Here is a 24,276-nt window from a genome sequence, read left to right on the forward strand (position 1 = left end):
CAAAGGAATAAATGGCATCTTGCAAACCCAGAACCGTAGTTGATGGTAAATATCATAATTATTTAATTATTTTTAAGTGGTAGGCATTCTGTATTTGTAATTTTCTTTTTGATATAAGGGTATGTGTAAACATATTTAAAAATTTTAAATTGAAGGAGATCTAACAAGACCTAGAGAGAAGAAAAATAATAAAATTCAGTGAGGAAAAGCTATGCTTAATATTGCTACTAAGTACTCCAGGCATGTTTTGCATTGGTGAGGGTTAAGCACAGAAAATAAAATCTTTTAGTTCTGGTATTATAGTTCTAAAATATAAAGCACTCCATAGAAGAATAGTAATTACAATATTGACAGTCCCGATGGTCATGATAGTGTCACAGTGTTCTATAATACTTACCGAGGACTGGCATTGTTCTCAGTGCTCTGCATCTGTTATTTTCTTTCATCTTCGTGCCCATCCTATGAAGTAGTTATTGCTGTTCTCCATCCCCATTTTACCAGTAAGGAAATGGACAAGTGGAGGAGAGGTGAAATAACCTTCCCAAACCCACACAGTGTATGTGGTGGCACCAAGGTTCTGACTCAGTCGACTGATTTGGGGCCTGGGCCCTTAACCACTGTATCATAACAGCCTCTCTAGAAATGAACTTACGTGGGGTGCCTGGGTGGCTCCATTGCTTAAGTGTCTGCCTTTGGCTTAGGTCATGATCCCAGGGTCGTGAGATCGAGCCCTGTGTCATGCAGAGACTGCTTGGGATTCTCTCTCTCTCTCCCTCTGTGCCACCCCCCGCCCCTCACTCGCACACACAGTCTGTCTCTCAAGAAAGAGAGAGGTAAAGAAAGAAAGAAAAAAAAAACTTAATATGGCTTCATTACAAAAATGTCCATGTAGTAATCCTTTTGGCCATGAAAAGTTAATTCTTTTATAAACAATCTGGCCCCATCTCTCAATAGCAAATTTCCAGTGAAAATTAAAGTATTGTGAGTGAGGAGGAGCTGGGGGAAGGTTCTTTTCAAATTTCATGTTCCGCCTCAACACACTCACTGTTTCCTTCTTTGAATTCCCTTTCCTTCTCTTTCTTTTCTCCCTACTTAACATTTTCTTCTCTTGGGTTCCCCCCGCAGTTTTATGCTGTTCTGGAAAGTCGTGAGGTCTGTATGAGAGCCTGTCCCACTGCCTTAATCATAGTAGTGTTTGAATGGTCACACTCATCAGGCTAATTTGTTTTTTTCATTTGCCTGAAAGATAATTCCCCAAAGTTCAAAATGAAGAATTTCTTTCTGTGTAATAAAGTCTCTGGAAGTTCTTTACTGCTCTTTATTGGTTTGATAGGTATGGCAGGATTTTATGTTCGCCTGTGCCCTTTATCCAACCAATTGGGACTTCCTGAATTCGGTGAGAGTAGAAGTTGCTTACCAGGTACGTCATTCCTGTTCCAAGAAGGAAAATGCTTTTGTTTCATTGCCTTTCGTTAAACCTCTCATTTTTTATTTTTGTGTGTGTTTTTGTTCTTCTTACTAAATCCCATGAAAATCAGTCAGATAATTGACTTCCTAGGTGATTCCATCCAGTCTCATGGCTTTAACACCACCTATATGCTGATGACTTTCAGATTTATCCCCAGTTCTGACGTCTCTGCTAGATTGCTGGTTCTTATATCCAGCTGCCTACTTGGAGCCTCTTCTGGGAGGTTTCATAGTCATCTCCAGTGTAACATATCTGAACCAAACTTGCATTACCATCTCCCAACCTGCTTTGCCTGCAGATTCCCCCAACTCGAGAAATGGCAAAGCCAGTCTTTGCGTCTCTCAGGTCAAAAATTTAAAGTGATTCTTGACTCCTTGATTTCTTTTGCATACCATATGTACACACTTTTATTTATAGATCTGTAAGTGCAAGGAAGTGATTATAACCTAGCTATGTCCATCAAAAAGGACTAGGACAACCTAATAATATGGTATATCCTTCTGTTGAAATAATTTTTCCCATTAAGAGAAGGGGTTCTTAGACAATGGCTGATTCCAGGTCTGGGGCAGGAACTATAATAGATGACCCTGGAATATTTGGACATAGAGATACCAACGACACTATCAAAGATGTGTTAAAAGAACTTTGATGAGACTCTCACGAACCAAAAATGGGACAATTTGAAATTCAATAAGGATAAGAATGTCAGTGGATTGAAATCCATCAAGCAGGTTAAAATCCGTGATTTTGTTGTTAAAATGTCTGTGGTTGTAAATTTGCATGGAAAACCAAAAGAAATGGAAGGAAGTGATTACTATAATACTCAAGATAGTGGTTCTGTTGGGAACAGGAAAGGACTATAATTAGAAAGGGGTGTATGAGGGCTTCTGGGGCTATCTTTCTCGATCTGGGTGGTGATTGTGTTATAGTAATTTACTATGTCACAATTTTTTTTATATCTGTGTTTTATTTTTTTAAAAAAGGTTTAAAAAGTACAAATGAGTCATCTCTTGCTCAGAGTCCTCCAGATAAAGGCACCGGGCACTTTCCTGTCTCTGCTGGCATCCCTGGTCCCATCAAGCAGCCTCTTCCTGACCACCTCTCTCATTTTCTTCTGGCACGTCCTACCTTGAGCATGAATTTCTCTGGGCGGGGGTGGGGGGTGGGGGAACCTTTCTATATTTGCAAGTCTAGATCACAAAATTTGCCCTTTATGACCTATACCACACTTTGAATCACTTGTTCAATGTTTTGTTTCCCCTGCAAGTTTGTAATCTCCCTGCGGCCTAGGGGCCTGTTCCTCTTTGTATCCGCACTACTGGGTCAGGTTTTTCATCAGGAGGATGGATGGATAGATGAGCTTAAAAAATATTAATTATAGTTATGTAGGTTACAGACATTTCAGTTTTTTGAACATTTTTTTCTCATACAAATAAATAAATTATGGTGTCTATGTACCTTCAGTTCTTTTATGTATTATTAAACAGGAGAGCTTTTTATGAAGACTTTGTTAAAATTTTAAAGGAAAGCTTGTCAAAAATTCTAGGTCAGTTTGAAGGGTATGTGTAGCACAGAGTCACTGGAGCTTTCTGCCTCTTCAGTATTTGTGTTCTTGTGCCAGTCACACTTGGTAGTAGCCGTCATGTACCTGGGTATGCACAGAGGCAAATAAAGGAAATAGTACTCATAAGGCTGGGTTAGAAAAACACAAGACTGTAATTTTTAAGAATGAGATAAATTCCTTTAATGCATGCATCTGTAATGGATCTCTGTGTCATGTAGGAGATACTTGGCATCTTGAATGGAGGCCACAGTGAGAAAGAACATCAGCTGAGATCCATCACTCTAATCATGCATTTCATGGAAGAGAAGCTGTAAATACCAATATGGTTATTTTGCTAAAATGTGTTCCAGAGGAATTTCTCTTAATCATTGACTCACTGTGTTCTCCAAGAGATTTAACTGCCCTCTTCTGCTAGAGTCCATCTCCCAGTGTGTCCGAAGAACTGGATCCTTCTACCTTCGTGTAGGGCCGGTCACAGAGAGCCCAGTTTGTGCAGGCTCAGTTCTTAGGGCTGCAGGATTTTCAGACAGATTCTCTAATGTCTTCTTCTGTGTTCAGATATATTCAGTAACTTACTTAACCTTAGTTGATTTCTCAGGACATGACACTGATAGTTATTTCTGGAGATATCCTCTTTTTTTTTTTTTAAGATTTTTATTTATTTGACAGAGATCACTAGTAGGCAGAGAGAGAGAGAGAGGAGGAAGCAGGCTCCCTGCAAAGCGGAGAGCCCGATGTGGGACTCGATCCCAGGACCCTGAGATCGTGACCTGAGCCAAAGGCAGAGGCTTTAGCCCACTGAGCCACCCAGGCGCCCTGGAGATATCCTCTTGATGTCCTCATCCTTTTTCCTTTAGAATATTTCATATATTTGTCTTTAACTTACAGAGTATCTCTGGGAACTCTCTTGGTTTGTAAAACCCTCTCTTGCTGTCCTTAGCGGTTTTCTGATCTCAGTGGAGACCATGACAACCCCTCAATCCCTCTTTCAGCAGAACTGGTTGTTCTCCCTCGTTTGTTTCTTCACACAAAACTCCAACTTGCTCTTGAGAAACTCCTCTGTGATGTAATATCTCCTGCCTTTTGTATTTCTTAGAACCTTTTTTTGTGGCAAGTCAGATAACAATGAGGTTGATTTATTTTTCTTTTTTTAATAAAAGGGATTATATTTTCTTCAGGTTTTATATAGTAGAGAAGAGGAACCCTATCTTACTGGTGTTTATAAAATCTAGGTAAAAAGAATCAGATTTCCTAACATGTATTCCACAGGTAATGTTACAAGCCATTTTCTAATGAGTTTTCTGGTACATAAGAATTTATGTGCAAAAATGCAGTGGCTATCATTTTATGAATCATTACAGCTCTGAGGCTTTTTTTTCTTGCTGATCATTGGAAAATTGTTTTATGTTTTCTGAAATTTTAGGTCAGGAGACTGAAATATCATCCCTCCATCATCATTTGGGGTGGAAATAATGAAAACGAAGCAGCGCTGATGTTGAATTGGTATAATATCCCTACCAGAGAACTGCATACCTACATCAAGGACTATGTGGTACTGTACGTGAAGAATATTCGAAAGATTGTCTTGGCTGTAAGTAATGATTTCTCATGCAATAGAATTTAAGAACGTGTTTTGAAAATGGATCAGTTGGAAAATTGGTGTAGTATGTTTTTGTACTCCCCCCCTTTTAAAAAAGATTTTTATTTATTTATTTATTTATTTGAGAAACAAGTGACAGAGAGCATGAGAGGGGAGAAGGTCAGAGGGAGAAGCACAATCCCTGTGGAGCAGGGAGCCCTATGTAGGACTCGATCCTGGGACTCCAGGATCATGACCTAGAGCTGAAGGCAGTTGCTTAACCAACTGAGCCACCCAGGTGCCCTTGTACCCTTTTTTAGAGCAGCCTTTGATAATACCATTTTTCATACAGAACAGTCCATTGTAATGCTGCAGCATGTGTATGGATTTATGGGTTATGGGCTTCTTTGAGGATGAACTTAATCTGTGGAGCTCACCACACATACACCAATATTGTGTTTATATCTGCAGATTGTCATGTACTCTTTGCTGGAGCCCATCTATGGAACCCCAAATGTCGAGAATTTCTACTTTGGATGACTTACCCATATGCTACTTTTTCCTTCCTTCCCTCTTTCCTTCCTCCCTCCCTCTTTCTTTCTTTCTTTCTTTCTTTCTTTTTTTCTTTCTCTCTCCCTTCCTTCCTTGTTCTCAGTAAATATAATGAATTCTGAGAATTACTTTCCTAATGACAGATTAGTTCTAGTATAAACTCTGTTTAGCTATAATGCTTTGTTCTTTTATTCTGTGCTAGATTTGATTTGCTAATATTTTGGTTAGAATTTAAAAATTTATGTTCATAAGCAAACAGTCTGTGGTAGGAATTGTAAACTCAAATGCCTAGAGGAGCCAAATTTGTTTTAAAAAATTAAGTAGAGTTGATGAGGTTCATAAAGAGAGAAGAGGGGACTGTGGTAACAGCATATGAATGCTGGGTCTCATTTATATTGAGTACTTTTTAAAAAATGCTATCTAAACAAAAATTTTTATGAAAACAAAGAGGTAACCCATGGAATGGGAGAAGATATTAGCAAATGACACTCCAGACAAAGGGCTGATATCCAAGATCTATAAAGAACTCCTCAAACTCAACACAAACAAAACAGGTAATCACATCAAAAAATGGGCAGAAGACATGAACAGACATTTCTCCAAAAAAGACATACAAATGGCTAACAGACACATGGAAAAGTGTTCATCATCATTAGCCATCAGGGAGATTCAAATCAAAACCACCTTGAGATACCACCTTACACCACTCAGAATGGCCAAAATTAACAAGACAGTGAACAACAAGTGTTGGAGAGGATGTAGAGAAAGGGGAACCCTCTTAAATGGTTAGTGGGAATGCAAGTTAGTATAGTCACTTTGGAAAACAGTGTGGAGATTCCTTAAGAAATTAAAAATAGAGCTGCCCTGTGACCCTGCAATTGCACTACTGGGTATTTACCCCAAAGATACAGATGTAGTGAAAAGAAGGGCCAACTGTACCCCAGTGTTCATAGGGGTCCAAACTGTGGAAAGAACCAAGATGCCCTTCAGCAGATAAATGGATAAAGAAGATAGGGTCCATATATACAATGGAGTATTATGCCTCCAACAGAAAGGATGAATACCAAACGTTTGTATCAACGTGGATGGGACTGGAAGAGATTATGCTGAGTGAAATAAGTCAAGCAGAGAGAGTCAGTTATCATTTGGTTTCACTTACTTGTGGAGCATAAGGAATAACACGGAGGACACTTGGAGAATGGAGAGGAGAAGGGAGTTGGGGGAAATTGGAGGGGGAGACAAACCATGAGAGACTGTGGACTCTGAGAAACAAACTGAGGGTTTGGGGGGTGGGGAGTGGAGGGTGGGATGAGCCCGGTGGTGGGTATTAAGGAGGGCATGTATTGCATGGAGCACTGGGTGTGGTGCATAAACAATGAATTTTGGAACACTGAAAAAAAATTAAAAAAAAAAAAAACTTTTTGTGAGACAGATTTAGCCTAGAGAACCCAGGTTGGTATATGTGTATGTGCATGTGCTGCCTGCACAGAATGAGTTAGGAGCCATTTGTTGTTGTTTTTATAGCCCAGGGACAATTTAAATAAAATACAGATTATCGGTTTTACTGAGACAAATTCAACCATAAAACAGTCTGGGCCCAGTGCCTTTATGGGAGAAAAAATGATCTTCTCCCCCGTATATTTCATTTCTTCTGAAGTTATTATCCAATTTGTGTTTACAACTTCTGGAACTATGGATATTTATGTTTCCTAGGAACATAGCATTTCACCTAGAACTTAGAAAATTTCTGTGTAAATAAACATGATTTGTAGATTAGGCTGTAAGTCAACAAGTTGTACAGGCTGAGAGACTCCAGGATTGTCAGTGCAAATAATGTTTGAATGTGGAAGTATTTCTTATTCTTGTGTGTGTTTGTGTATGTGTGTGTGTGCACGCACACGCGTCTGTCCATCCGTTGTGGATGTCTGGAATTACAGACATCTGGTAATTTCTGGAATTACCAGAAAATGTCCATAGGCAGGGAGAAAAAGGCACAGGGCAGGCTCAACTGTTCTATGGATATTTCTTTTCTATTTTTCTTTCTTCCTATTTTCCTACCTCCCTCTCTCCCCCCTTCCCTTTCCTTCCTTCCTTCCCTTCCTCTCTTCCTTTCCCTTCCTTCCTCCTTCCCACTCTTCCTTTCCCTTCCTTCCTCCCTCCCCTCCCTCCTCCCTTCCTTTCTTCCTTCCACCGTTAATCCCTCCCTCCCTCCCTTCCCTTCCTCTTCCTTCTTTCCTTCCTTCCTAAGAGACATAGAGACTCTTACTTTTTCATTTTTTTTACTACCTTCACCCATTTCACTCACCTCCCACCTCACACCTCTGGCAACCATCAGTCCGTTCTCTTTCCATGAGCTTGTTTTTGTTGTTTTTAGATTCCACATATAAGTGAGATCATACAATATTTGCTTTTCTCTGACTTATTTCACTTAGCATAATGCCCTCAAAGTCCATCTGTGTTGTCACAAATGGCAAGATTTCATCCCCCCACCTTTTTTTTAAGAAAGAAAGAGTGATCACAAGCGGGGAGGGGCAGAGGGAGAGGGAGAGAGAGAATTCCAAGCAGACTCCATGCCCAGCACAGAGCGACATGCAGGGTTTGATACCTTGAGCCTGAGATCATGACCTGACCCAAAAATCAAAAGTTGGATACTCAACTGACTGAGCCACCCAGGTGCTCCAAGATTTCATTCTTTATTATGGCTGAGTCATGTTCCATTGTGTGTGTGTGTATGCTACATTTTCTTTATCTATTCATCATCAATGAACATTTCGATTGTTATAGTATCTTGATTATTATAAATAATGCTACAGTGAATATGGGGGTACATAGATCTCTTTGAGTTAGTGTTTTTATTTTTTTCAGGTAAATATCCATGACTAGAATTGCTTGATCACATGGTAGTTCTACATTTAATTTTTTAGGTATCCTCCATATTGTTTTCCTTATACCCACTTACATTCCCATCAACAAAGCACAAGGGTTCCCTTTTCTCCACATCTTTGCTAACATTTGTTACCTCTTATCTTTTTAATAATAGCCATCCTAACAGGTGTCAGATGATACGTCATTGTGGTCTTGGTTTGCATTTCCTTTTCATGTAAAGTGGCTATCTGTATGTCTTCTTTGGAAAAAATGTCTGTTCAGATCCCTAGTTCATTTCTTAATTGTTTGTTTTTTACTGTTGAGTTGGACAAATAAATTCTTTATGTATTTTGGGTATCCCTTAATATGATTGCAAGTATTTCCTCCCATTCAGAATGTTGCCTTTTTATTATGTTGATGGTTTCCTTTGCTATACAGAACCTTTTTAGTTTGAATGTAGTCCCACTTGTTCTTTTTTGTTGCCTTTGCTTTTTGTGTCAAATCCAAAAAAATCAAGCCAAGACCAGTGTCAAGGAGCTTATCACCTATGTTTTCTTTTAGGAGTTTTATGATTTTGGATCTTACATTCAAGTCTTTAATCCATTTTGCATTAGCTTTTGTGCGTGGTTGAAGATGGTTATTCAGGTTCATTCTCTTGCATGTGACTATCCAGTTTTTCCAACACCATTTGCTGAAGAGACTGTCCTTTCCCCATTGTATATTTTTGTCTCCTTTGTCATAAATTAATTGGCCATACATATATGAATTTATTTCTTGATTCTCTATTCTACTGATCTGTGTGTCTGTTTTTATGCCAATACTGTAATGTTTTAATTACTTTTGTTTTGTTACATGTTTTGAGGTCAGAAAGCATGATGCCTCCAGATTTGTTCTTCTTTCTCAAGATTGCTTTGGTTATACAGAGACTTTTGTGGTTCCATAAAAGTTTTTGGATTGTTCATTCTATTTTGCGAAAAATGCATTGTGGTTTTGATAGGCATTGCATTGAATCTGTAGATTGCTTTGGATAGTATGGACATTTTAGCAGTATTAATTCTTCCAGTCTATGAGTACAGAATATCTTTTCATTTATTTATGTCTTCTTCAGTATCTTTTAACGATGTCTTATAATTTTCAGTGTCTTATTTCTTTTTCAGATTTTATTTATTTATTTGACAGAGAGAGAGAGACGGCAAGAGGGAACACAAATGGGGGAAGTGGGAGAGGGAGGAGAAGGCTTCCCATTGAGCAGGGAGCCCAACATGGGTCTCAGTCCCAAGACCCTGGGATCATGACCCAAGCCAAAGGCAGACACTTAACCAACTGAGCCACCCAGGCACCCCAGTTTTCAGTGTCTTATAATTTTCAGTAATAATTTCAGTCTTTCACTTCCTTGGTAAAATTTATTCTTAGATATTTTATTCTTTTTGATGCAGTTGTAAATAAGATTATTTTCTTAATTTCTCTTGCTAGTAATTATTAGTACATAGAAATGCAACACATTTCTGTATATTGATTTTGTAGCCTACAATTTACTGTATTTATGCTAAAAGGTTTTTGTGAAGTCTTAAGAGTTTTTTCCATATAATATCATGTCATTTGCAAAGAGTGACAACTTTACTTCTTCCTTTCCAGTTTGTATGCCTCTGTTGTCTAATTGTTCTAGCTAGGACTTCCAGTGCTCTGTTGGGTGGAAGCTGACATCCTGGTCTTGTTCCTGATCTTAGAAGTTTTGAGTTTTTCACCATTGAGTATGATGTTAACTGTGGCTTTGTCCTATATGGCCTTTACTATGTTGAGGTATGTTCCCTCTGTAACCACTTTGTTGAGACTTTTTATAATAAATGGATGCTGAATTTTGTCAGACACTTGTTCTGCACTTGCTCACATGAGCATATGATTTTTATACTTCATTTTATTAATGTGGTCTATCATGTTGATTGACTTGCCGGTGTTGAACCATTTTACATCCCTGGAATAAATTCCACTTGATCATGGTACATGTTTCTTTTTCTTTTTACTTATATGAATTTGGTTTATTAGTATTTTGTTGAGAACTTCTGCATCTGTGTTCATCAAGGCTATTGGCCTGTAATTTTCTTTTGGTGACCCTATTTGGTTTTGGTATCAGGGTAATGGTTGTCTTGTAAAATGAATTTGGAAGTTTTCCCTCTTTTTTTTTCCACAAGAGTTTGAGAAGGACTGGTATTAATTCTTCTTTGAATATTTGGTAGAATTCACTGGTGAAGTTGTCTGGTCCTGGATTTTTGTTTGTTGGGAGATTTTTGACTATTGATTCAATCTCCTTACTAGTTAATTGGTCTGTTCACCTTTTCTATTTATTCATGATTCAATCTTGGAAAGTTGTATGTTTTTAAGAATTTATCCATTTCTTCTAGGTTGCTCAATTTTTTTGTGTGTATAGTTGTTCATAATAGTCTCTTACAGTTCTTTGTATTTCTGAGATATCATTTGTAACATCTTTTTCATTTCTGATTTTGACTCCTCTCTCTCTTTTTTCCTAAGCAAGTCTGGCTAAATTAGGATTGTCAGTTTTGTTTATTTATTATTGTTTTTTTAAGGAACCAACTCTTCATTTCAGTGATCTTTTCTCTTGTCTTTTAAGTCTCTATTCCATTTATTTCTGCTCTGGTCTTTGTTATTTCCTTCCTTCTGCTAACTTGGGGCCATGTTTGTTCTTCTTTTTCTAGTTTAATAAGATGATAAGTTAGGTTCTTTATTTGACATTTTTCGTCTTTCTTGAAATGGTCATTTATCTCTGATCTTTCCTCTTAAACTGCTTTTGCTGCATCTCATACATTTTGGTATGTTGTATTTTCCATTTTCATTTGTCTCAAGGTATTTTTCAATTTCTCTCAATTTCTTTGTTGATCCATTGTTTGTTCAGTAGCATATTCCTTAATCTCCATGTATTTGTGAATTTTCCAGCCTTCTTCTTCTAATTGATTTCTAGTTCCATACCCGTGGGGTCCAAAAATATGCTTGAGTGATTTCAGTCTTCTTAAATTTGTTAGACTTGATTTATGGCCTAATTGGTGATCTCTCTCAGAGAATATTCCATGTGTACCTGAGAAGAATGTGTATTCTGTTGCTCTTGGGTGGTATGTACTGTGTCTGTCTATAAAGTCTATTTGGTCTAATGTGTCATTTAAAATTCTGTAATTATAAATGCTAAAGCAGAACTTGATATATATGAATATGTTGATATGTGAAATAAGGAGAAAGGGAAAGGAAAGAGCTTGTTCCCAACTCCACCATAGAGCCCTTTATGGTGGTTCTTTTTCATCACTACTTTTTAATAGGCATATTATACTTGTATTTGCTACATACACATTATATGATAATATAAGTTAATTTTTTTTTAAAGATTTTTTTAATTTATTTATTTGACAGAGAGATACAAGTAGGCAGAGACGCAGGCAGAGAGAGTGAGAGGGAAGCAGGCTCCCTGCCGAGCAGAGAGCCCGATGCGGGACTCGATCCCAGGACCCTGAGATCATGACCTGAGCCGAAGGCAGCGGCTTAAACCACTGAGCCACCCAGGCGCCCCAAGTTAATTTTTTTTGATAGGGACAGGAAGCAGCATTTGTTTTTGTACTAATGCCTTCGAAGGATATAACTTTTAAAAAACTTTAATGTTCAATGTGTGATTTAATAATCTGATTTTCCTTATATATTTTTTATCTCTAATTAGATATTTTAAATATTTAGGTATATCCTGAAGCAGTTTGAAAAGGGGAAAGAATAGTATGTGATTTTGGCACCCAAATATGTACAGTTTATGGCATTATTCATTTATGTGAAGACATTTCTGTGAGAATTCATGAAAAACTTAGGTTCGGATTTTTAGCTTATCTGATATGCTTAGTCATGTGTCATGAAGAATTTTTCTATACACAACCTATGATGGTATAAGCTTTAATTAATATTTATAAAACATTTATAATCTTTTTACTCATAGTGTTGGTATTACATTTTTCATATCTGATAGATTTAAGAAATGGATTTTAATATTTGAGCATTTTCATTTCACAGTTCAGTGGTTAAGAGCTCATGATTCCAGGAGGATGAGAAGGAGGCATATAGCCCCACAGTGATGCAAAGAGGTTAGAAAGTCACTTCCTAGAAACAGCTCTATATAATGGAAATGAGAACATGAATTTCGGTGAAATTTAACCATGTCTTCTACACATGAGTTCTTTACCATTTACTGTAGTCCTGTGAAGTAGGTACTGTTATTTTGCCCATTTTGAAGATGAGACTGTTGAAGCTTAGATCTGTCCAAAAATAATAAGGTTCTGACTTGAGATTTAAAACTCAAGTCATTCTGACTCAATATCCTCTATTATTTCCTTTTTTTTCTCCTGCTATGCCTTTTATTCCCATGACCTATTCATTCCATAATGGGGACCCTGCATCTCCCACTCCCCTTTACCCATTTTGCCTAGCTGCTGACCCATCCACCTCTGACAACAGTCAGTTTATTCTATGTATTTATAGGTCTGATTCTGCTTTTTGTTTGTCTATTCATTTGTTTTTGTTTTTGTTTTAGATTCCACTTGTGAGTAAAATCATATAATATTTGTGTTTCTCAGTCTGAACTTATTTCACTTACCATAATATTCTCTGGGTGCATCCATCCATAGTATCCTCAAGGTCCATCTCAAATGACACAATCTTATCTTTTTATGGCTGTGCCGTATTCCATTATATATATATATAATTTTATATATATATATATATATAATTATATATATATATATATAATTATATATATATAATTATATATATATATATATAATTATATATATATATATATATATATAAAATAGGGTACATAAAATGGAATTATATAAATATAATATATATATAATGGAATATATATATATGTTCCACATCTTCCTTATCCATTTGTCTATTGATGGACACTTAGATTGCTTCAATATATTGATTGTTGTAAATAACATTGCAATAAACACAGAAGTACATGTGTCTTTTTGAATTAGTGTGTTCATTTTCTTTGTGTAAATACCTGTAGTAGTAGAATTATTGGATTATATGGTATTTCTGTTTTTAATTTTTCAAAGCACTTCCATACTGTTTTACACTGTGGCCACACCAATTTGCATTCCTACCAACAGTGCACAAGGGTTCCCCTTTTTCCATATCCTCACCAACACTTGTTTCTTGTGTTTTTGGTTTTAGCCATTCTGATAGGTATAAAGTGATATTTTAGTATTGAATTGCATTTTCCTGATGACAAGTGGTGTTGAGGATCTTTTCATGTGTCCATTGGATATCTTTATGTCTTTTTTGGAAAAATGTCTATTTAAGTCCTCTGCCCATTTTTTAATTGAATTATTCAGGGTTTGGTATTGAGTTGTACATGTTCTTGACATATTGTGTGTGTGTGTGTGTGTGTGTGTATGCGCACACGCATGCTGGCTGTGCTTTCCTTTGCTGTGTAAATCTTTTATTTTGATGTTATCCAAATAATTTATTTTTGCTTTTGTTTTTCTTGCATGAAGAGACCTATAAAGAAAAAGGATCCTATGGCCAATGTCAGAGAAATTACTGCCTGTGTTTTTTTATGGCTTTTAAGGTCTTTATGATTTCAGACCTCACATTTGGGTCCTTAATCCATTTTGACTTTATTTTTGTTTATGATGTTAAAGAGTGATACAGTTTTATTCTTTTGCATGTAGCCGTCCATTTCTCCCAGCACCATTTATTGAGGAGACCGTCTTTTCCCATTGTATATTCTTGCCTCCTTTGTCACAGATTAACTGACCATATAATCGGTGGTTTATTTTGGGCTCTCCATTCTATTCCACCCATCTGTGTATCTGTTTTTATACCAGTACCATACTATATTGATTACTACTGCTGTGTAGTATATCTCGAGATCTGGAACTTTGACATCTCCAAGCTTTGTTTTTCTTTTTCAAGATTGCTTTGGCTATTTGGGGTCTTTTCTGATTTCATACAAATTTTAGTATTATTTGTTCTAGTTTTGTAAAAAAAAAAAAAAAACGCTGTTGGTATTTTGATAGGGATTGCACTGAATCTGTGGATTACTTTGAGGAGTATGGACATTCAAATAATATTGGTTCTTTCAGCCCATAACCTGGGATTTCTTTCCATTTATTTGGGTCATCTTCAATCTCTTTCATCAGTGTTTTATAGTATTCAGAGTAGAGGTCTTTCATCTCTTTGGTTAAGTTTATTCCTAGGTATTTTATGGTTTTTGGTGCATTTTTAAAGGGTGTTGTTTTAAAATTTCTCCTTCTTGGGATGCTTGGGTGGCTCAGTTGATTAAGCGGCTGCCTTTGCCACTCTGGTCATGATTCCGGGTCCTGGGATCAAGCCCCATATCAGGCTCCCTGCTTAGCAGGGAGCCTGCTTCTCCCTCTCCCACTCTCCCTGCTTGTGTTCTCTCTCTCTCGCTGTCTCTCTCTGTCGAATAAATAAATAAATAAATCTTAAAAAAGGAAAAAAGTTATATAATTTTAAAAATTCTCTTCCTGCTAGTTTGTTTTTAGTGTGTAGAAATACTATTTATTTCTGGATATTAATTTTATATCCTGAACTTTGGCATCTAATTCTTAAGCACTGGACCTGTGTTTCTTAAGGAGAGGCGAGTTTGTCCTCTAAGGGACAAGGGCACATTTGGCAATGTCTGTAGACATTTTCTGGTGTGTGTACGGGGTACTACTAGTATCTAGTGGGTAGAGGCCAGGGATGCTGCTAAACATTCCGTCTCCCCTTGCTCCCTTTTCCTGGTCACCCATGAACAAAGCTTATCAAGCACAGAATGTCAGTAGTGCCAAGGATGAGAAATTCTGCAGTAGACTGTACACTACCCATGTTGGTAGAAGGTAATGTAGAGGCACAGCATTCTTGAAAAAGATTGGGAGCAGGTATTGAGGAGTAAGCTGTGTTAATTACAAAAGGATATAAAGGATTGGTGTATAGCAGGTGCTAGTGGTTGTTGAATGCAGAAGGTTAATGGTTCTGTTATTTTTCTGCAGTCACTTGTCATCCTGGAACTTGACAGTGTTTTTTTAAAAAGTAAATGATCTGACATAAACAGACATTTCTCCAAAGAAGACATAAGACAGCCAACAGACACATGAAATGATGGTCAGCATCACTCACCGGCAGGAAAATGCAGATCAAACTATAGTGAGATATCACTCACACCTGTCAGATCAGCTAAAATAAAAAACACAAGAAACAACAGATGTTGGGGAGAATGCAGAGAAAGGGGAACCCTTGTGCACTGTTGGTGGGAATGCAAACTGGTGCAACCTCTATGGAAAACAGTATGGAGTTTCCTCAGAAGGTTAAAAACAGACCTGGCTATCTAGTAATCACACTACTGGGTATCTACCCCCAAAATACAAAAACACTAATTCAAAGGGATATATGCCCCCCTGTGTTTATAGCAGCATTATTTACAATAGCCAAATTATGGAAGCAGCCCAAATGTCCATGACAGATGAATAGGTAAAGATGATATATGTGTGTGTGTGTGTGTGTGTGTGTGTGTGTGTGTCTATGGTATATATATAATGGAATATTGCTCAGCCATAAAAAAGAATGGAATCTTGCCATTTACACCGATATGGGTGGAGCTAGAGAGTATAATGCTAAGTGAATTAAGTCAGAGAAAGACAAATACCATTACGATCTCACTCATATGTGGAATTTAAGAAAAAAATAAGCAGAGGAAAAAAAGAGAAAAGAAAAAGAGAGAGAAACCAAGAAATAGACTCTTAATTATAGAGAACAAGCTGATGATTACTAGAGGGAGGTGGGTGAGGGGGATGGGTGAGATAGGTGATAAGGATTAAGGAGGATACTTGTCATGTTGAGCACTGGGTGACGACTGGAAATGTTGCATCAGCACCTGCAACTAATGTAACACTGTATGTTAACTATATTGGAATTAAAACAAACACTTAATAAAAAAGTGAATGATTTTACTTTACTGGGTGAAAATGTCTCTTTAATAATTTTATTTCTGGACTCAGGAAGACAAGACTCGTCCTTTTATCGTATCTAGCCCTACAAATGGGGCCGAATCTGTTAAAGAAGGCTGGCTCTCTGTCAACCCATATGACAAGAATTTTGGTGATGTACATTTTTATGACTACACAAGTGATTGCTGGGATTGGAAAGTTTTCCCAAAAGCTCGATTTGTATCTGAATATGGATATCAGTCCTGGCCTTCCTTCAGTACATTAAAAAAGGTAAGCCACTTTTGATTTCCCAGTGATTCAGAATGGTAGGTGACAGGCATATGTCATTCTCAACAGAGGTTCAGAAAGTCAAATGAGACAAGGTTGGGTGTGTTCGGGGTGGTATGGCCATAGACAGTCTAAGGAAATGTGCTTAGTGTTTAAATGAAAGTTGAAAAAGATCATAGAAGAGAACTTTTTTTCTTTAAAGTTTGAGGAGCTAAATTTCTTGTAGTCATCATTTTGAGGATTATAACTTTTTGATCCTGCTTTTAATTATGTTCCTTCACTTACATTTACAAAAATTAAATGGGAACCAGTGGTTGCTTAAGCCTGACTTCTTATCATGCATGAAAGTAATTCTCGCTTGCTACTTTCTGTATATCCCACAACTGTTACCACTTACAGATATTCAGAACTGGATGGTAAGAGAAATGAATGTGATAAAGTAAAGTTTTATCTAATGTTACCAGGTCGAATTATTTCTTTTCTTTTGTCTCCTCTCCTTCGTCTTTTATTTCCTCCTCCCCTTCCTTCTTTTTCTTTCATGTTGCTGTATCTGACTTTCACTATGGCATTTCACTTTCTTTGTTCCTACAGATTCAGTTTCATAGGTGGATTTTATTTCAGAGTTGTATGTGTTCCTAATTGAGATATAATTCACTGACCATACAATCCACCCATTTAAAACCTGCACTTTCATGGTTTTTTGGTATATTCACAGAGTTGTTCAGCCATCACCATGACCTAGTTTTTTGTTTGTTTGTTTTTAAGATTTTATTTGTTAACCGTGACCTAGTTTTAGAGCATTTTCAGCACTCCAGCGAAACTCTGTACCCACATTACTCCCCACTATCTTAGTTCCTCCAACCCCGGCTCTAGGCCCCACTAATCTGCTTTGTATGTATATACATTTGCCTTTTCTGCGCAATTCATATATTAGAATCATAAGCTATGTGATCTTTTTAGGCTGGCTTCTTTGACTCAGCATAAAGTTTTCAAGATTTATCCATGTTCTGTCATGTAGTAGTTTGTCATTCTTTTTTTTACTGCTGAATAGTATTGCATCATGTGGATATACTATATTTTGTTTATCCATTCATCAGTTGATGTACATTATGTATCCCACTTTTTGGCCATTATGAATAATAATAGCCATGTGAATATTTGTATACATTTTTTTTTTTGTGAACAATGTCTTCAGTTCTATTAAGTATACACTTAGGAGTGGAATTGCTGGGCCATATGGTAACTGTATGTTTAACATTCCAAGGAACTGCCAAACTATTTCCCATAGTTTGCAAACACCGCACCATTTTACATTACCACCAGGAAATGTATGAAGGTTCCAATTTCTCTACATCTTTGTCAACACTAAATTTCCCTTTTTGTGTTTTTTAACATTTCCCTGGAGATTAGCATTTACAGAAAATTTGCTTTTTCTTCATGGCTAATGATGTTGAGCTTCTTTTCATGTGCTTTTTGGCCATTTGTATATTTTCCTTAGAGAGATGTCTATTCAAAAACCCTTTGCCTATTTTTTAATTTGGGTTGTCTTTTTATTATTGAATTGTGCCAGTGTTTATAGCAGCAGTATCTGCAGTAGCCAAAACATGGAAAGAACTCAGATGTCCATCAACAAATGGATGGATAAAGATGATGTGGTATATATATACACACACACACACACACACACACACACACACATTGAAATACTACTCAGCCATCAAAAAGAATGAAATCTTGCCATTTGCAATGACGTGGATGGAACTGGACTACATTAGGCTACGTGAAATAAGCCAGTCAGAGAAAGACATACCGTATGATTTCACTCATGTGAAATTTAAAAAATAAAACAGATGAACAGATGAACAGAAGGGGAAGAGAAGGAAAAATAAAATAAGATAAAAGGAGAGAGGGAGGCAAACCATAAGGAACTCTTAACTATAGGGAACAGACAGGGTTGCTGGAGGGTAGGTGCTGAGGGGACGGGGTAACTGGGTGATGGGCATTAAGGAGGGCACTTGATGTAATGAGCACTGGCTCCATACATATGCAGCTGATGAATCACTAAATTCTACCCCTGAAACTAATAATACACTATATGTTAACTAAGTTGAATTTAAATTAAAAAATATTTTTCAAGAGTTATACATATATTCTGGATATTTTTTAAATCAGGTTTATGTTTTGCAAATATTTTCTCCTAGTTTGTGTGTTTTCTTTTTACTTAGTTGATGGTGTCATTTAAAGCACGAAAGTTTTAATTTTTTAAGATTTTTTACTTATTCATTAAAGTGAGAGAGAGTACAAGCAGGGAGAGGGGCAGTGGAAGAGGAAGCAGGCTCCCTCCTGAGCAAGAAGCCTGATGTGGGACTCGATCCCAGGACCCTGGGATCAGAACCTGAGTCAAAGGCAGATGGTTAACTGACTGAGCCACCCAGGTGCCCCAGAAGTTTTAAATTTTGATGAAGTCCTTATCGGTCTTCTCTTTTATCTCTTGTGCTTTTGCTATTGTATCTAAGTAACCATTTTCTAACCTAAGATCACAAAGGTTTACTCCTGTGTTGTCTTTTAGTTTTAGCTCTTAAATTTAGATCTGTGATCTCTTTTGAGATAATTATTCTATATGGTGTGAGGTAAGTGTCCAGGTTCTTTTTTTTTTTTTTTGCATGTGGATATCTAGTTATCCAGACATCATTTATTGAAAGCTTATTCTTTCCCCCATTGATTTTCTTGACCGCTTTGTCAGAATCAATTAACCATAAATGTTAAGGTTTATTTCTGGATTCTCAATTTATTTCCATTGATCTGCCTGTCTTTTTTATGCCAGTATGCACTGTCATGATTACTTACAGCTTTGGAGTGAGTTTCGAAAGCAGGAAGTGTGAGTTCACTAACTTTGTTCCTCTTTTCAAGATTGTTTTGACTGTTCTGGGTGCCTTCCATTTACATATCAATTTTAGGATCACCTTGGCAGTTCCTGCAGAAAAGTCCACTCAGATTTTGATAGGGATTGTGTTGAATCAGTAGATTAGTTTGCAGAAGTATTACCGTTTTAACAATAAGATGTTTTCTGATCCATGAATATGTGATGTCTTCTTTCACTATTTTGTAGTCTCATTGTACGAAATTTATACTTCTTTGGTTAAATTTGTTCCCAAGTATTTTATTCTTTTTGTAAGTAGAATTTTTTTCTTAATTTATTTTCACATTGTTCATTACTAGTATATAAAGAGACAGTTGATTTTTGTAGATTGAACATATATTCTGCAACCTTGCAGAAGTTATTTATTAGCTTTAATAGTTTTTGTGAATCCTCTGTGTTTTCTATATTTAAGAGCATGTCATCTGCAGATAGAATTAGTTCTACTTTTTCCTTTTCAATATGGATGCCTTTTATTAACTTTTCTAGGCTAATTGCCCTGGCTAGAACCTCCAGTACAATGTAGAATAGAAATGGTGAGAACAGACACCTTTTCTTAGGGAGAAAGCTATTAGTCTTTTACTGTTTAGTAAGATGTTAACTGTAGGTTTTTCTTTTTTTTTCTTTTTACTTTTTTTTTTTTTTTTTTTTTAAGATTTTTACTTTGGGACGCCTGGGTGGCTCAGTTGGTTAAGCAGCTGCCTTCAGCTCAGGTCATGATCCTAGCGTCCTGGGATCAAGTCCCACATCGGGCTCCTTGCTCGGCAGGGAGCCTGTTTCTCCCTCTGCCTCTGCCTGCCACTCTGCCTGCCACTCTGTCTGCCTGTGCTCCCTCTCTCTCTCTCTCTCTCTGACAAATAAATAAATAAAATCTTAAAAAAAAAAAAGATTTTTACTTATTTATTTGACAGAGGTCACAAGTAGGCAGAGAGGCAGGCAGAGAGAGAGGGGGAAGCTGACTCCCCATTTAGTAGAGAGCCCGATGCGGGGCTCGATCCCAGGACCCTGAGATCATGACCCGAGCTGAAGGCAGAGGCTTAACGCACTGAGCCACCCAGGTGCCCCGACTGTAGGTTTTTCATATATGCCTTTTATCAGGTTGAGAAAGTTCCCTTTTATTCCTAGTTGGTTGAGTGCTTATATCATAAAAGGGTGTTGGATTCTGTCAAATGCTCTTTTTCTGCATCGACTAAAATAATCATGTACCTGGGGTTCCCTTGGTGGCTCAGTCTGTTAAGTGTCCAACTCTTGATTTTGGCTTAAGTCATGATCTCAGGTTATGGGCTGGAGGCCCGCTTTGAACTCTGCACTCAGCACAGAGTCTGCTTGAAATTCTTGTCTCCCTCCGCCCCTCCCCAAATCATATATGCAGGTGCGCTCTCTTAAAATAAATATGAACTTTTAAAAAAGTCATAAAAATAATCATGTACTTGTAGTTTTTGTTTCCCCTCCCCTATTGTGTAAAGTAACCACAAAAAAATTTTAAGACAGTTTCAAAATCTTCCTCAATTTTACCACCTGAACCCAACTATTTTTGCTTCCACACAATGCAGTTATATTGTGTTTTTAACTTTATTTTTTTTTATTATTTTTTTTTAAAGATTTTATTTATTTATTTGACAGAGAGAGAGGTCACAAGTAGGCAGAGAGGCATGCAGAGAGAGAGGGAGAAACAGGCTCCTCACTGAGCAGAGAGCCCGATGCGGGGCTCGATCCCAGGACCCTGAAATCATGACCTGAGCCGAAGGCAGAGGTTTAAACCACTGAGCCACCCAGGCGCCCCTTAACTTTATTTTTTTTTAAGATTTTATTTATTTACTTGAGAGAGCATTAGAGAGAGAGTATGCGCAGGGACAGAGAGAAGCAGACTCCCTGCTGAGCAGGGAACCTGATGTGGGACTTGATCTTAGCACCCTGAGGTCATGACCTGAGCCAAAGGCAGATGCGTAACCACTGAGCCACCCAGGCGGCCCTATATTTTTAACTTTAATGAGCAATGTCATAACCTTAGATCTACCCCTTGTTTTCTTTTTTTTAGCACTCCCATATTATAAGGTGGATTTTTTAGGAATACTGTTGTTTCAAAATGAAGGAGGATGGAGTTGAGTATCCTGACTCAGGTAGGAATAGGTGTTAGAATGGGAAGGAAGGAATGAAAGAAGCAAAAATATTTACTGAGCAGATGCTCTTTACCAGAGACCCATTGTTTCATTTAGCAGTAATCTACTCCCTCCCCCAACCCTTTGATTGAGGTCTGGAAGGAAATCAAGGTGCTAGAGAGTGAAAGTTCCATCATTATCCCCAGAGAGCAAGTAGGATATCTGGATTCAAGCTTACTCTCTAACACAGAAGCTGAACCATTTTCATTTCACATTTTTGGGAGGGATGAGTGTTATAAATCGCTAAACCTTTTTCTTAAATCTATTAGCCTTTCTGTTTACCTTCTGATAATAATGCAGTTGCCGTGTTTTTGTGAAATGCCTGATGATGTTCAAAGATACAGAACATTGTGTTTTAACATAGGGAAAGGTGAAGCTAAGTTCTGTATGTACTATTCATTATGAACCCTTGATTTAACCATTCCTCTTTTTTGAACTACATTGCTTAGTTGAGGATTTGGATTAGGTAATTGGGAAAATGAAAGAAACCAAAAGAATAACTTTACATAAAACTTGGGTTTTTTAGTTAGAGGTTTTTTTCCCCCATATATTTAACAAAAATATTAAAATGTCCCTTTCTAGTTTAGGATGCATTACTTCTTTGTCAAATAATCATATTTTCTTTTTTTAAAGATTTTTTTATTTATTTGAGAGAGAGGGCATGAAAGGGGAGAAGGTCAGAGGGAGAAGCAGACTCCCCGTGGAGCTGGGAACCCGATCCATTTATAGGGATCATGACCTGAGCCAAAGGCAGTGGCCTAACCAACTGAACCACCCAGTCACCCAAAATAATCATATTTTCAATAGTCCATTGTCAGTATTGCATAGTGATTAAAAGCTTGGGCTATGGATTAAAAAGATTTGGATTTTAATACTAGAACTGCCAGGGCAACTAGGTGGCTCTGTGGGTTAAGCCTCTGCCTTCCGCTCAGGTCATGATCCCAGGTCATGATCTCATGATCCTGGGATCGAGCCCCGCATCGGACTCTCTGCTCTGCAGGGAGCCTGCTTCCTCCTCTCTCTCTCTGCCTCCTTGTGATTTCTGTCTGTCAAATAAATAAAATCTTTAAAAAAAAAATACTAGAACTGCCAAACACTAGCTATATTGCCTTGGACAAATTATTTAATCTTTATGAATTTTAGTGTCCTCATCTGAAAATTGGGTTTAGTAGTGGTAAAATACCTCGGGGGTGGGGAAGGAGGAAGGGAGGGAGAGAGAGAGAGAGAGGGAGTGTGTGTGTGTGTGTGTGTGTGTGTGTGTGTGTATGCACGCAAGCATGCATGTGTGCATGTGGTCATGTGTGAGGATTTTACACTTTGAGTTAATTTACACTTTGAAGTTAATTTACACTTTGAAGCACTTAGCACAGTTCTTGACACATAGTGGCAACCCAAAAATGTAAGCTATTATTATTAATACAGTCCATTCTAGCCATAGGATTTGTATGGAAGTTTTATTTTCTTCAGAGGCATCTAAGTTCAAAGAACTAGAGGCTGGAGCTAGACTATGCCAACAAGCTTAGGATCTTGGACAAATTACTGAACCTTTCTGTGCCTCATCTCTGAAAGAGAGTGATAATAATACTGACTTGTAGAGTTGTCGTGAGGATTGAGTGAGGTAATATTCTTAAAACAATGAGAGCCTTGTCTGGCACTTTCTAATTCCTACTGATCATGTTGTTATGGCTGAAATTTGTAAGACTCTCCAACCTTGACTATCAGAAGTTAGAAAGCTTTCCACATAACAGAAGATCAAGTTTACCAGTTATGGGATACATTCATATCATTACCAGTCAAGGCTGAGAAGCCTGAAGATGTGTTTCAGGCTTTAAAAAGGAAAGGAAGGCGGTTGGTAAAGGTGTGTATACCTCAAATGTGTACAAGATGACTGTAAATACTAATATCTCTTTTAAGTGAGTAATTGAAGTAATTAGTGTTCTCTAAACTGTCTGGTGATACCAGTTTTGGGAAATACATATAATTTGGAAAAACTTCCACATCAAACATGAGTAATGTGCACTACTTACATTTTACTATAAATAAATTCCTAAAGAGTAGTTTTTTCCTTTTAAGGTGATTGGTCTATGCCTTGCATGATTCTAGGGAATTACAAGTCATATTTTATGAACAGGGATTAATATTTTTAATTTTTAGGGGTTTTTGAGTGTGCGGTAGGTAGGTGGTTTTCCAAAGCCTTTGTATAACCTGGATTAAACTGATGTTTTCAGGTGTAGACAGCAGTTGTCTTATATCTTTTTCAAATGCTAAAAGGGCATTAAATCATAGACCTAGAAGCCAGAATGATTGTCTATTTTTCTCTAAAAGTTACACTACTAGTATGTATGTGGTATTTTTGTTTGTTTGTTTGTTTATATCTTGACCTGATGATAGCTTCTCAAAGAGATGACAGATCACATAAATTGTGCCTGGCTCTAAAAAAAAGATTTACTGTTAGAGTATCATTGTTTGGTTTTTGTCTTCAGCTATATCAAAATTAAACATCTGTATATGTCAAATATATTTAGTAGTAATTGAGAAACAAATAAGCAAGTGCTAAGCATTTACTGTCTTAATAGTCATATTTTATTCTTGTCAAAGAATTGACAGTTTTAACAGAATACTGTTTACAGTCCATTATTCTTTTTTGACAATTTATTTACTTGAATAGATAAAATGACATCTAAAAATGAGCACGATGAGTGTTCTAAACACAGGAATAATGTTTTGATAAGATAAGAATTTTGATAGAAATGCCAAAGTGAGGGGCGCCTGAGTGGCTCAGTGGGTAAAGGCCTCTGCCTTTGGCTCAGGTCATGATCCCAGGGTCCTGGCATCGAGCCCCGCATTAGGCTCTCTGTTCTGCAGGGAGCCTGCTTCCCCCTCTCTCTCTACCTGCCTC

At 37.2% G+C, this 24,276-nt stretch overlaps 1 protein-coding gene across 2 annotated transcripts in view; it reads left to right on the forward strand.

Annotated features, from left to right (window-relative positions):
- The window catches only part of MANBA (mannosidase beta), a 122,272-nt gene that overhangs the window by 75,070 nt on the left and 22,926 nt on the right, over positions 1–24,276 (forward strand). The window contains exons 10-12 of one of the 2 annotated variants that reach the window (XM_045998531.1): positions 1,334–1,420; positions 4,456–4,623; positions 16,086–16,304. In XM_045998531.1, coding sequence (XP_045854487.1) covers positions 1,334–1,420; positions 4,456–4,623; positions 16,086–16,304 — 474 coding nt within the window. The remainder of the gene's footprint in view (positions 1–1,333; positions 1,421–4,455; positions 4,624–16,085; positions 16,305–24,276) is intronic. The other variant, XM_045998532.1, reaches the window with a different exon arrangement.

This window comes from Meles meles, chromosome 2 (genome assembly GCF_922984935.1).
Source record: "Meles meles chromosome 2, mMelMel3.1 paternal haplotype, whole genome shotgun sequence".
Taxonomy (NCBI): Eukaryota; Metazoa; Chordata; class Mammalia; order Carnivora; family Mustelidae; genus Meles; species Meles meles.